Source organism: Podarcis vaucheri (genome assembly GCF_965113315.1).
Source record: "Podarcis vaucheri genome assembly, chromosome: 11".
NCBI lineage: Eukaryota > Metazoa > Chordata > Lepidosauria > Squamata > Lacertidae > Podarcis > Podarcis vaucheri.
The window spans coordinates 49,399,796-49,414,762 of record NC_138749.1 but is presented as its reverse complement, the minus strand read 5'-3'; the positions used below and the strand labels follow the sequence as shown (position 1 = coordinate 49,414,762).

The 14,967-nt window shown below is 43.5% G+C and overlaps 1 protein-coding gene across 4 annotated transcripts in view; it reads left to right on the top strand.

The window, feature by feature from the left end:
- The window catches only part of ZNF608 (zinc finger protein 608), a gene marked incomplete at its 3' end in the record, with an annotated part of 124,605 nt that overhangs the window by 31,450 nt on the left and 78,188 nt on the right, over positions 1-14,967 (top strand). Inside the window, exon 1 of one of the 4 annotated variants that reach the window (XM_082191538.1) lies at positions 4,131-4,346. The exons of the other annotated variants lie outside the window; for them this stretch is intronic. Coding sequence (XP_082047664.1) covers positions 4,332-4,346 — 15 coding nt within the window. The 5' untranslated portion in view covers positions 4,131-4,331. Of the gene's footprint in view, positions 1-4,130; positions 4,347-14,967 lie in introns of those variants that run through there. 4 annotated transcript variants of the gene reach the window in all.

The window sequence follows — 14,967 nt, the reverse complement described above, 5'->3', positions numbered from 1 at the left end:
AAATCTCTCTTGAACCAGCCTTGAACCCAGACGTCTGCAGTTGCTTAGTTCCTTTGAACTCCCAGGAGGAGCTAGCATGTTGATTCTATTTAAGACAGCAGAGAAAAGGTGATCGCACACAATAAACATCTTTAAAATATATATTTAAACTTAAATTTCAAAGCTTTATATTCCCACAGAGCTCGAACAACAAATAGGCTTCACCACTGATTGAAAGGCCAAGGTCTGTGTTTATAATCGAATATACAGATGAGGAAGTGACTGAGGAATAATTCACTTTTTTGTGTTGGAGTATTCTATGGCCATTGGAGATCCCACACTTATAAAATACTTCTTGCTCAAGATAGGTAAAGGGACCCCTGACCATTAGGTCCAGTCGTGACCGACTCTGGGGTTGCGGCGCTCATCTCGCTTTATTGGCTGAGGGAGCCGGCGTACAGCTTCCAGGTCATGTGGCCAGCATAACTAAGCCGCTTCTGGCGAACCAGAGCAGCGCATGGAAACGCCATTTACCTTCCCGCTGGAGCGGTACCTATTTATCTACTTGCACTTTGATGTGCTTTTGAACTGCTAGGTTGGCAGGAGCAGGGACCGAGCAACGGGAGCTCATCCCATCGTGGGGATTTGAGCCGCCGACCTTCTGATCGGCAAGTCCTAGGCTCTGTGGTTTAACCCACAGCGCCACCCGTGTCCCCATTGCTCAAGATAGGAGACTGCAATTGTCCTGCAATTGTAAAGCAAGTTTCAACTGATCTTTGTGGGGCTTGTTCTCATGTAAGCGAGTTTGAGCTTTTAACCTGTGAATTAGGTGATTGCAGTGTTGTGGACGGTGTGGACGCAACTGTAATTGCTCTTGTGGAATGAGATTTACCTATGGTGAATCTGTGGGTCCCACCTGACCTGCCATGGCATAGCTTTCATCTTTTTTTGTAGTTGCAGAAAATAGCTTGGCTGGAAGGCAAGTACAGTCGTACCTTGGATCCCAAAGGCCTTGCGAGTCGAATGTTTTGGCTTCCAACGCTGCAAAGTCAGAAGTGAGTGTTCCAGGTTGCGAACTTTCTTTGGAACCCAAACATCCTCGACGGCTTCCGATTGGCTGTAGGAGCATCCTGCAGCCAATCGGAAGCCGCACATTGGTTTCCGAATGTTTTGGAAGTCAAATGCACTTCTGGAATGGATTCCGTTCGACTTCCGAGGTACCACCCCTGCATGGTGTCTTAAATCAGAAGACAAATCTGTGCACAAGGAGTGAATTGGGAGATAAGAGGAGGAGCAAGTCTCCCCTAAATAATTATTTCCGAAGCTGTTTTCATTTTTAAAAGGCTTCTTCAACTCTTGGGAGTTCATCTCAGTGCCTGCTTGTAAAAATTTCAAATCTACAATCTCCCTGTCATGAACAACCAGCATCTACAACAGTTATCTAATAGAGCGGATCGGTTACTTTGCATATTATTATTAAGAATTTAGGAATATACATTTTACTGACGACTTGTTCAAAATTATCATTTAAGTCTCAATTTGAAATGTATTTTAATATTTAAGACCTACCACTGCAATTCTAAGCACATTTACTTTTAATGAAATTTCATGGGAATCAGTGGAATTTATTTCCTTATATAACAGTATACGTTTGATATAAAATCAGTGAGAACAATTTTCAATATGTGTGAGTCCTTTGCAATGTGTGATTTCGATTGTATACATTTACACGAATTAAATATGCAAACTTATGCTTTGTGCAGATTATATTATACAGCTCCCCAGCTTCCATACTCCCTCCTGTCTTCTCCCCAGATTTACGGTGTTCCATCTGTTCTTCTCTTCCAACTGCCTGAAAAAATAAAGTTTTACAACACACCACAACATCGTATGGAGCCGTGTTTAGGAAGGCACATAAGATAAGACCATGCGACACCATTAGGCGGTTGGGAAAGGAGCTGTCCAGCATATTAAGCAGCCATAGTGGTTTAAGGCCCTAATTATTATTATTATTATTATTATTATTATTATTATTATTATTATTATTGTTAATACCCCACCCATCTGGCTGGGTTTCACTAGCCACCCTGCGTGGCTCCCAACAGAATATTAAAAACACAATAAAACATCAAACATTAAAAACTTCCCTAAACAGGGCTGCCTTCAGGTGTCTTCTAAAAGTCAGATAGTTGTTTATTTTCTTAACATCTGGTGGGAGGGCGTTCCACAGGGCGGGTGCCACCACTGAGAAGGCCCTCTGCCTGGTCCCCTGCAACCTTACTTCTCACAGTGAGGGAACCGCCAGAAGGCCCTCGGGAGGAGGATCTCAGTGTCTGGGCTGAACGATGGGGGTCCGTACTGGGAGCCAATGTAGGTCTTTCAGGACCCAGAGGATGGCTATGGCCTCTATACATAAGTACACCAGATGAACCTGCTGGATCAAGCCAGTGGCTCATCTAGGCTAGTATCCTGTTCTCACATGGCCAACCAGATGCTTATGGGAAGCATATGGATGCAGGTGTCACTCTGGTCTAAACCACTGAGCCTCTTGGGCTTGCCAATCAGAAGGTTGTGGTTCGAATCCCTGCAAGAGGGTGAGCTCCCATTGCTTTGACCCAGCTCTTACCAACCTAGCAGTTCAAAAGCACACCAGTGCAAGTAGATAAAGAGGTACAGCTGTGGCGGGAAGGGTAAACAGTGTTTCCAGGTGCTCTGGTTTCTGTTACCATGTCTCTTTGCATCAGAAGCGGTTTAGTCATGCTGTCCCGAAAAACTGCCTGCAGACAAACGCCTGCTCCCTTGGCCTGAATGCGAGATGAGCCCAAAGTCACCTTTGGCTGGACTTAACCATCCTGGGGTCCTTTACCTTTACCTTCTGGGAAGCATGCCAACTGGACCTAACCCAATGTTTGAAGTTGGCCAGGCGCATTTCGCACCTGACTATCAACCACTTGCGATGAAGTTAGGTGTCTGGGCACCAGGATGACACCTGACATCTCCACCATCTGGTGGTCCATGCCTACGGATCCTTGGATCTTACCAGTTTACACACACTAGTACCCCATCCTGTAGAATTCTATCACTTATATTTTATCTGCAGCATCAGAATGGGTTTCTGGAACCAAATTGCTTTTTCTGTGCAGCCTCAGCAGGAGCAGTCACCGTTAAGAAAAAGTGGTTGGAATAGGCCAATATATGTAGACTTTCCCTGGATCAAGTGACTTTTCTTCTTTAAATTCTCAAAATTCTTAACCTAGCTCAAGGTTGTCATCTGAACTAGCCAAGTGTTTAACTGAGAATCAGTCGCAGTCAGTCTATCATTTGAAAAATACTACAGTGGTACCTCGGGTTACAGGCGCTTCAGGTTACAGACTCCGCTAACCCAGAAATAGTACCTCGGGTTAAGAACTTTGCTTCAGGATGAGAACAGAAATCGTGCAGCGCTGGCGCGATGGCAGCGGGAGGCCCCATTAGCTAAAGTGGTACCTCAGGTTAAGAACAGATTCGGGTTAAGAACAGACCTCCAGAACGAATTAATTTCTTACCCCGAAGTACCACTGTGGATTAGATGTGTCTTGCCCCAAAATGGCAACTAGACATCCTGTTTTGGTGCCTATAACCTTGGTTTAATTAGCCATTTGGCGCCTAGCTTTTATTTCTGAGTTTCTAACACTGACTTAAGCACAACTGCCTTCTGCTCACCTGTGATTCCCAGCATGTGTGCCTTTCTACGCTAACAACCCCAATCTGATTTTTTCTCTGACATCCCGGATGGTTTTTCAAGAGTTACATAGACCACTCATTCTGTCGGCCAGCAATAAGGTGTCACCCCTCTAGCCCTGCTCAGGTATTTGCTGTGAACACTGAAAAGTGCCACGGGGTCATGCGTGCAAGCAAGCCCTATACCCAATGTTTCTGTCTGTGCCAAAGACCTGCGAAGGGGGAATTGCAAGCTTTGGTGTGACCGGGAACTCCAATCGTGCAGGTTCCTGCTGATAATAAATATTGTGGGCATGTGATCTTCCCTTCCAAAGCAGGAAGGTGAGGGTGGAGCAGGCAGAGATGTTTTCCCTGCCTGGTCCCACACCCTTTTTGCAGAATTTGGGAATGCACCTTGTGTAAGAACAGTCCCTGGAGAGCCCTTCTGTGCTTGTGCAGTCTAGACTGGCGGCATATTCTGCAGCTCGTGAAGTAAAGAACCTTAGGGAGAGAGAGAGAGACAGAACCTGACCAACTGTAAACTGTAAACTCCAGTCCTCTTTCTGCATTTCCCAGTCACTCTGCAAGCACTCCTGAGAGATCAGTTGGTTTGTCTGACTGTCAGTTGGCATTTGTAGTCTCGGGGGGGAAAGATGAGGCTCTTGGAGGTAAGATTTCGAGTGCAAATATTGAATTGAGATGTCACCATGCCCTGACAAACTTTTAATGCCATCAGTGCGATGTGTGCCGCAGAAAGGGAAATATTGTGCCCCACATCTTCTGTGGGGAGTCAAAGGGATTTGAGTTGAGGGCAAGAAGAGCAATCGGGGTTCTTGATACGAAATCCGTATAAGAAAGCTGCCTAAATTAAATGAATTTTAAGGGGCTCGTGAAGCCCAGTTTTTAATTGGGACCGTTTCTCTGCCTTTTTAGCAGCAGCCAAATTTAGCCAAATTTCCTGGCATGTAGTGAACAGGATCTGGCCTACAGCTTCCCCGGCTAAATTTATTTATGTTGGGCTGCTGTTGAAAACATTCTTTTCTCGTCCTTCATTTTAGGAGGCAGCTCTAGATGTTTATCATACAACTATATTAAAGATGCTCAGAGGGTTTTGAGTCATCAGGGGTTTTAGAGCCTGTGCCAGTTTCTGTATTGTAAAAATCTGCAACGATAAAGGCTGGCACCAGAATTTATGTGCAGCGATGTCTGGCAGTTAAACTATTTATGACCTTTTGCCAATTCTGGCAACAGGGCATGCAGTTTTCGGCTCAGAAGGGTTGGTATAGAATTACAGTTTCTCTTTCAAACTCAAGAATGTTTTATTTTGCTTTGTTTTTAATTTATTCCCCTTTGTGTGTATTGACACAGGAAAGAGATATACAGTAGAAGTCTCAGATGAAACAAAAGACAGTCCCCCCCCCCCGCTTCCCAGCTTACAGTTAACCTGCCGTTGAACTTGACAGTTTCAACTGGCACAAGCCCATCACGACATTCTAGAACTTTCCCCTCTAAATGTTTACAGAGAGAAATTATGGGAGTTAACCGGAGTGATGACTGATATCATTTTCACTCTGCAGAAGATATGCTTCGCTCCTGGTTTAAGTGGCCTTGACTGACAAGCGATTTTAGTCGAGGGAGGGAAATGAGTTTTGACGGTTTGATGCAGCAGAGAATGCATTCCTTGTCATGCTGGTTTCATATATTACTTAGTCAAAAAATTAATGCATAATTTGAAAAGACAAGGGTGTTGTTTGCTGTGCTGGGTGCGGTTTTAATCCGCAAACTCAGAATATGAACATTTTTTGTCCGGCTTGAACTCTTTAACGAAGAATTCCTCAAGCGACAATAAAATTATATGCTGTTTTCCTCCCAAAGTCAATAACCTCCTTGTAATGCAATCTGATGAATCTTTACGCAGAAGTAAGTCCTACTGTGTTCAGTTAATCTTGCTCCTTAACAAGTGTTTTTGGGTTGCCGCCTTTAAAGGATCATATGTCTTAAAAAATAAACACCCTCCCTTGCGATAAATGGAGTGAAAAATGTCACAAAACACCCTGATCTAGATTCTTTAGACTTCTGGTGTATTTAGATTTCTTCCATCCTCACCCATTTATTACTGAATCACGCCACATGGTAGTCTGTGCAATTTTGTAATAATATTTGAAAATGTCCTCCCTAATCGCTGCTCTTAAAATAAACTTTGACGTCTTTAAAATTCTCATATTAGCAGTTCTTCCTTGCTCAGATGTCAAAGACTTCAGATTTTCTTAAGATGGCTGCAGATTATGATGTATGGTTCTTCCAGCGAAACTGCTGCTGTGAATCTGAATATATAGCCATTCCACATTGGCCTTTTAGATGGCCATTAGCACCGCATAAGTACAAGCCTTTTTTTATTTCCAGATGGCATTTATTCCTCACAGTTCTCCCTCTTCAAATATTTGATGGCAGTGCCATTTGCCAAGCCCTGAATAACAACAAGCATTTTATTGAAGTAGAGATTTCTGAATAAGGCAATGTTGAAGTGTCTTTCTTGCCATGAATGTCTCAGTTCTTTCCCAGAAAGGTACCTGAATATTCAGTCCTTTTTAGTCAGTCAGTTAGTTTTAGTTTTAGTCAGTTAGTTGCTCATTTTGGCATTTTTAAGGGTTCTGCACTTGCAGAAGTTTGTTTTTAATTCGAGTTTAATTTAATTTACAACTTGTGTAACTAAACAGAAAGAGAAGGGAGAATGCATGGATCTTGGATTCTTCTTTCCTATCAGCAATCCTAGAAAAGTTGACAGAAAGGACCACTATCCCCCCCAGTCAGAAATCTGAGCTTCCATTTATTATTGTTGTTGTTGTTGTTGTTATTTTATTTTACAAAAGTTGGATTTCTGAAATTGGGAACTACTTAGGAAGAAAAATAACTATCTTTATGTAAATCCCATTCAGGTAAGGTCTAGCCACCCACAGTTCTGAACTGATGTTTTTAAATGTGCTTGAAATGCTTTATGAAAATGTGACACTTTCTGGGTCAGCTGTTTTGGACAGAAGAAGCCTTCACTCCAGCAGAACAGAGCCAGGGATTTGCATTTCCCTAATGCATTTGCAAAAAAAAATATCCACACCTACATTTTGTCAAATTATATTCACTTGTCCTAAGCAAGTGTGGGATAAGAAAGGTCATCTTCCGCTGCAGAGATTGCAGAAAAATTATATGATTGAGCCCAAAGAATTCCAATCAGCTGGAGAAAGCTGTCGTGATAGGAGTCTGAGCAACATTATCCGTGTTTGCTTCTCTCGCACAAGGAGGGCTCTGATTAGTCACATATATCACAGTGAAGCTGAACGATGACTTTTCAGTTCACTGACATTTTCCAGTTACGGAGGACAACAATTGTGCACATTAGCAAGGCTGAAGGTTTGGAAACTGCAGCTGGTGAAGAACTCAACATCCTAGCTCCTATGTAGGGTGGGCCACTAGGCAGTACAATACAGTGGTACCTTGGTTGTCAAACTTAATGTGTTCTGGGGGTCCGTTCGACTCCCAGAACAGGTCAAAAAACAAGGTGTGGCTTCTGATTGGCTACAGGAGCTTCTTGCACTCAGTCGGAAGCTGCGGCAGATGTTTGGCTTCCGAAAAACATTTGGAAACAGGAACACTCTCTTCCAGGTTTGCGGCGTTCGGGAGCCAATTTGTTTGGGAGCCAAGCCGTTCAAGTACCAAGGTACCACTGTACTGGTCTTATGTGAACTACAGTGGTTGCCAGTTTACGTCCAGGCACAATTCAAGGTGGCGGTCTTTGAGTTCAGTACTGTGTGTGTGTGTGAGAGAGAGAGAGAGGGGGGGAGAGAGGGAGAGGGAAGATATAAAGATATAAATCCTCTTCAGTCAAACTAGAATTATAGGATTGTAGTGTGCATAAGATTACAGTGGTACCTCCGGTTATGAATGGGATCCGTTCCAGAGGCCCAGCTACATCCCGAAAACTTCGTAACCAGAGGTGCCCTTCTGCACACACGCACGGCACACAGAGTGCTTCTGCACATGCAGCGAAACACAGAAGTATACACTTCCAGGGTTGCCGTGTTCGCAACCTAAGGATTACATTGTTGTTCTTTAGTCGTTTAGTTGTGTCCGACTCTTCGTGACCCCATGGACCAGAGCATGCCAGGCACTTCTGTCTTCCACTGCCTCCCGCAGTTTGGTCAAACTCATGCTGGTAGCTTCGTGAACACTGTCCAACCATCTCGTCCTCTGTCGTCCCCTTCTCCTTGTGCCCTCCATCTTTCCCAACATCAGGGTCTTTTCCAGGGAGTCTTCTCTTCTCATGAGGTGGCCAAAGTATTGGAGCCTCAGCTTCAGGATCTGTCCTTCCAGTGAGCACTCAGGGCTGATTTCCTTCAGAACGGATACGTTTGATCTTCTTGCAGTCCATGGGACTCTCAAGAGTCTCCTCCAGCACCCGAAGGTAATGTAACCCGAGGGTCCACTGTATAGCCCAAATGGTGTGGTTACCCCCTGCTCCTGATTCCCTCTGTTTGGAATGTAGGGCTAATGCCAGGCAGAACCTTTTCTATGATGGCTTTATGATATTTATGGGGTGGATGACAGTCTAACTTTGAGAGGAGCCCTTTTTCTTTCTTTCACTTTGAGACTGTGACACTTAGTGACTTTCCACAGTTAGTAAATAGTACCATGATTTTATTTTTTCAATTTTTGTAAATGTTTTTAGAATGTCGGCATAGGCTTTTAAATAATTTTTAAAAAATATTTTTGCGCACACACACACACACACAACCAACCAACCAACCAACCAACCACCAAAACAGTGTATTCACACAATGGTAACTGCCTTTTAATTCTGAATAAATTTCTAGAGCTTTCAAATGACATTCTGTGGTGGAGTACTGTTCAGTAAATTACGTGGGTTTGAATAAAGGCCAAATACTTGCTGCATAAATGAAATAAATATGCTACAGAATGTAGTATCCAAACCTCTGGCAAGGGTGAAAAGAACGCCATGTGAAATGCTCAGCATATTTTAATGAGCATACGGTTTGGTCCCTTTTAGGTAGTTACACACACACACACACACACACACACACACACACAGTATTTAACCAAAGCTTTTGCCAGCTACCTTTAAGTATGGCAAAGGTATAAACAATTAAGAGCATTTGTCCTTGTCATTTTGGCAGGCTTATCACGATGGTCAAAATCACATTAGTGGTGTATGGCTAAAGCACTTCTATCATAATTTGGCTCATGAAATCACATTCGGGTTTAAGTAAAACAGTACAAATTCCCTGAAATTCTGTGTTGCTGAATTTGCAGTTTTTGCAAAACCAGGTTACATCGTTAAGGACCTGTGATTCTTCCCAGGGGGTCTTGAGGGGTTTTCTAAATATGGAAGACTAGAATTGCATCTGTTGTTAACTAAGCGTTTGACTGTTGTTTTGGTGCCTAATGGTCTCCATTTCCAGAATGATTAGGTGGCAAAGACTCCACCACTGGGGTGCAACTGTCTCAGCTTGCTATTCACAAAGGTTCAATTCAGCCTATGTGACTCACTGCCGCTGCAGGAAGTTGCTGTGAACTATTGGGCTAATAGGTGACCTCACCTACACAGCATTGTAAGGTTACTTCATTTCTTTTCCCAGATGAAGGAAATTGAGCTGGATGGGTGACTTAACAGAAGCTTTTTGAATAGTTGGGTAACTGCTCTACTTGCAAAGTAGATGATACTGTCTTCCTCTTACTTCGTAGCTGAATAAGATTGTCTTCCATGAATATGGTCTTAACAGTGAGTCCACAGGTGACTGTGGAGGCCAAGGGACACGGGTGGCGCTGTGGTCTAAGCCATGAAGCCTCTTGGGCTTGCCGATCAGAAGGTTGACAGTTCGGATCCCAGCGATGGAGTGAGCTCCCATTGCTCTGTCCCAGCTCCTGCCAACATAGCAGTTCGAAAGCACACCAGTGCAAGTAGATAAATAGGTACCGCTATGGCAGGAAGGTAACGCCGTTTCCGTGCGCTCTGGTTTCCATCATGGTGTCCTGTTGCGCCAGAAGCGGTTTAGTCATGCTGGCCACATGACACGGAAAGCTGTCTGTGGACAAACGCCGGCTCCCTTGGCCTGAAGTGAGATGAGCGCCACAACCCCAGAGTCGCCTTTGACTGGACCTAACCATCCAGGGGTCCTTTGCCCTTGCCCGTGGAGGCCAGTCCTGGATCCGCACATCCTTCCACAGTGGGGACATAGGTTTCTGGGCGGGAGTTGATGACAGTGAGGATTTGCCAAACGTGCCTGTAGACCACCTTTCATTATGCTATGCAGATCTGGGTGCTGCAAATTTGTCGGATTGAGATGGTGGTGGGAACTAGAATAATTAGCCTGGGCTGTCTTCTTGATAATATTAGTTTGTCATAATTTGAATTGTGAAATTTGTCTGCTAGGTCAAGCATTATGCTTATTTGCAACATGAGGATTTACTCTGAAGACTGAATGTGCAATGTTATGATGTCCAGGATTTTTCTGCAAACTTTTTAAGGTTTTCATGGCTGTAGCGTGTGTGATCAAAACATATTTCAGGGGTTCTGCTCCACGAGCGTTCCCTTCCATTCCAACCACCAAGCTGGTGATGTAAAAGCTGTTAGCATTCAGCATTGAGAAGATGTTTGTATTAACATAAAATGGATCATGATAGTAGGATTAAGAATAGAATATGCTTTTTCATATAGAGCAGCAGTAGTGTACTAAGGCTATGCACACTTATCTTGAAATAAGCCCCATTGAACTCAGCATGACTTGCTTTTGAATAGACATGTATAGAATTGCTCTTCCAATGTGACTTTGCTTTCATGCCATGCCATAATGCAGATCCTTTTAGCCTTCAAAAGAATTCAACTTGCATTGTTTTGTTCTGCTTCAGTATACAGAGCTGCAATCTTGTCATTGATGATTACTTTCATTAGCGTTTAGTGTTCATCACCTTGTACTGAAAACCTTCATAAACCAGAAATGTGGTGACATAGATAGCCTTGGAAATTGAGTTCAACAGCTGCATATGACCCCTGTAATTTGAGCCAATATATTTCATTAACATATCATTATTAGGAAGCGTTATAGAGTGGTTTTTAGCGGATTGATTATTTTGTTTAATTCCTGCACTACCCTCCTGCAAACAAGCGCATGGGAGAAATTCTTGGTGCTCGCTTATGTAATTGCTACTTAACAACCTTGGGTAGGCTAATGGAGTTCAAAATAGCCAGGACTCGGTGATCTGTGAGTGACTTCAGATAGCAAATGATGGAGCATAATTTGGGGGGGGGGCTTATTGAGAATTGCTACCTCCCAAAGTTAAGTTTCTGCTCCATGATTACACACCTAAACTAGCAACCACAGAATCTTGAACTAACATTGACTTCACTGCCCTGATAGTATAATTATTTTCTTCTGTCACTTGAGGATAAATAAACACCCTAGCACTAAGATTGTGACTTGTTTCTTCCCAAGGAATACAAGGTAAAAAAGCAACTGTTTTCAAATGCTCAGCGACCACAAAATTGCTTTCTAGTTGAGGTAGCTGAATTCTCAGCTTAGCAACTCCTGCCATTACATTTCATAGCAGTATAGCGGCTGGGTTTTTAAAAATATTTATTTGCGAAAGATCTGTAAAGGACGCTTCAGGTTACAGACTCCGCTAATCCAGAAATAATACCTCAGGTTAAGAACTTTGCTTCAGGATGAGAACAGAAATCGTGCAGTGGCAGTGGGAGGCCCCATTAGCTAAAGTGGTACCTCAGGTTAAGAACAGTTTCAGGTCAAGAATGGACCTCCAGAACGAATTAAGTTCTTAACCCGAGGTACCACTGTATTTTCATTTGTGGCATGTGTGTACAAACATTGTCCAGATTTATGTGTGGAGGAGCTGAGAGTTGGTGCCCATGGTTTGGGAAGCGTCTAACTTTCCCAATGCTCTTTTAAAACATGGGGTTTGGGGAGTGGCTTAATACGTTGTTATTTTTATTTTGATTATTTTGTGGTTTTATATTTTGATTTTGTTCTGTGAACCGCCCTGAGACCTCTGGGTTTGAGGCGGTATATAAATTCAATTAATCATAATAATAATTAATAGCTTCCTCCACTTCTCTCTGATGGGTGTGAGCTTTCAGTTTGCGAGATATAGAAGACAAGAGACAATGGTATTGAATCACTGTCCATTGCAGCAGTCATTAGCAGCAGGCACAGTTTTAGCACAACAACCAGGTTCACCAAATGCTCTTGCAGGCTTGTAAATTCACCTTCTAATCTCCCTACTCCATGGGTAGGCAAACTGAGGCCCGTGGGCCGGATCAGGCAAAACTGCCTTCTGAATCTGGCCCACGGATGGTCCGGGAATCGCCACGTGGATCGCCAGCGCGCATGTTCTTTCCCTCTCCCTCACACAGCACCTCCGCCTCCTCCCTCCCTCCTCCTGGCTTCTTCTCGCCCTGCCCAGAGGAGGAAGGGGGCTGGGCTTGATTGGTGCCAGCAGCAGCAGTGCTCGAGCGGCCGCTATTTCAAGCAGCCCCTCTCCGGAGCCCTTTTTCACGATGCGCATTGTCCCGTCGCTGCCAGCCCCTGCCGCTCGCATGACACAGGTAAGCAGCCACTAGGGCTCGTGCTTCTCTTGCATCATTTTTTCCTCCAAAATATAGTCCGGCCCCCCACAAGGTCTGAGGGACAGTGGACCGGCCCCCTGCTGAAAAAGTTTGCTGGCCCCTGCCCTACTCCCACAAGATTAGAATTTCAGAATACTAAACTGTTTCAAAAGGACTGGAGCAAATTTATAGTATATTTGAAAGAACAGTGTAAACATTTGAAAACGTTTGTAGCTTTGACTTGAAATGTTTTGTAAAGAGAATATAAGGAGCTGATTTACATTTAAAGAGGTGAATTCCAAAACAAAGGAGAAGGTAAAAAAGTTGTTGTAGAAATGCTAAGAATAAAGTAAATATGTATGGAGGTCAGAAAAAGGGGTGGGAGGAAGTCAAGGCTCAAATAGAGCGAGGTTTGAGTTTATTGAATTATGTATGGAAATTGTGATTATGATAAAACTGAAAATGCAATAAAAATAATTTTAAAAAGTAGAATTTCAGAATACTAGGTATTAAACACACACACACACACACACACACGCTTCAAAAGGGCTATTTGTAGTTGCAAGCTCATGACCCATGGCATGGCTGGAGGAATAGGATGGGACCACAACCACAGAACCTTTCCTAATTCAGGCACACCCCACCCTCAGTGTGGAAAGAAAACCTCACACCCGCACTCTAATAACAGCAGCATGGGACCAACGGTGCAGACAATCACCTGCAAATTGGCTCTTGGAAACTTTGTACCAAACCGCAACTATACCACTATAAATGGTAAGGGCGGAAAGAGGCCTTTCGTTTAGTCAGACATGCGATGACAGTTGCATAGCTACTCAATTACAGAGCAAGAAATGATGGATTTAACATAGATTTCCCCCACAGTTTCTAACATGTGTCCCCCCCCCCCCGTATGAGACACATTAACGGCAAAGTTAGGTTAAGTACAAAATAAAATTTATTTAGAAAGCGACGCTTTTGAAGAGGAATCGTGGTCACAACTCCGTTTCTATTGGCACAGTCTCGCTTTTCGTAGAATCGTAGAGTTGGAAGGGACTGGGAGGGTCCAACCCCCCCCCCCCAGTGAAGGAAACTTTTTTGCCCAATGTGGGGCTTGAATCCAGGACCCTGAGATTAAGAGGCTTGTTCTCTACCAGCTTAGCTATGTGGAACCCTTTGTGCATATAATTATATCCTCACTCACTGGCTTGTATTCCTTCCATAGTTTCCCCCACCTGACTATGCTGCCCCTGTGCCAAACTTGCAGAGCAACGTGCCCAGCCATTTCTGGTAATGGGAGGTATTGCCTCACATTTATCTAGTGCAGGCACCCCCAAACTCGGCCCTCCAGATGTTTTGGGACTACAGCTCCCATCATCCCTGACCACTGGTCCTGTTAGCTAGGGATGATGGGAGTTGTAGTCCCAAAACATCTGGAAGGCCGAGTTTGGGGATGCCTGATTTAGTGTTCTGGTCCTCTCCATTCTGCACCCACCCCAGTACTGAGGGTGCCCAAACAGATCACAAGAATGGTGCACACTGGGAACTTGGAGATGACTAGACCACCAGATGAGGGCAAGCAAAGGGCTAGTGTTCCTGACAATATTTTATGTCAAACATATTCATATGGGCTAGCAGGGAGGAAGCAAAGCTTGTAAGATTCTGTGAGCATCTATACCTCCCACCAAACTCAGACAGCATGGCCAATAGTCAGGGATGATGGGAGATGAGGTCCAGATTATCTGGCGAGCACAACGTTGGCCAACACTGTTACGAGGATTTCCCTCGCCACAATCAGTCATTTGCATGGGAGGTTTCTGGCTGTATTTTAATATCAGTTACCAACTAAAAATAGATGATATCTTATAGGCGAACCCTTCAAAACAATGAAATTTGGGAAGATTAGTATAGTCAAAGGATTATTGTGAACAGTCAGATAAATCTGGCTTTACTTGTGTCCCAAAAGGATGTGGAAGTGAATGGGGTTAGGAAAATGCAACCGTGTAATTTGAAATACTTATTTGTTTTATATATTTCCTAGACATTTATAAGCTGATTTTCACTAAAGGCCCCAAAGTGCTTTGCATAAAGAGTAAAAAGTATACTGCGAGTCAATCAAAATGCATTCCAGACATGACAATACAAGTACCGTATTGGCCCAAATATAAGCCGCACCCGCAAATAAGCCACACCTTTAAAATTCAAGGTGAGAGGGGGAGGGGAGAGGGGAAAAAAAAGACAATACCCAAATATAAGCTGCTCCCTTAAAATTCCTCAGGCTCTCACACCCGTTCCGTTTTACCGTATGTCTGTTTCAGCAGCGATATCGTAAAAGCCAATTTTTGTAAGGTCGCAAATTTAAGCCGCACTTTAAATTTTCACGGTCGGCTAATATTCGGGCCAATACAGTACTATAGTTTTAATACAATGCAGACAATATGACCCTTAGGTTTATTCAAGTCCTGTGAACACTTAGCTAGCATCTAATATATTTGATGTCAAGGTTTAAAAATGATGCTGGCACCTTGATATATTTTTGACCCTAGACTTTCAAACTGGGTCGTTTTTATTGGGTCATTTGAGTTCACTTGCCAATACTCTAAAATGCATGCTTAAGAGACCACTCAATTTATGATTATTGCAAAGCCTCCCGATTTTTGTCT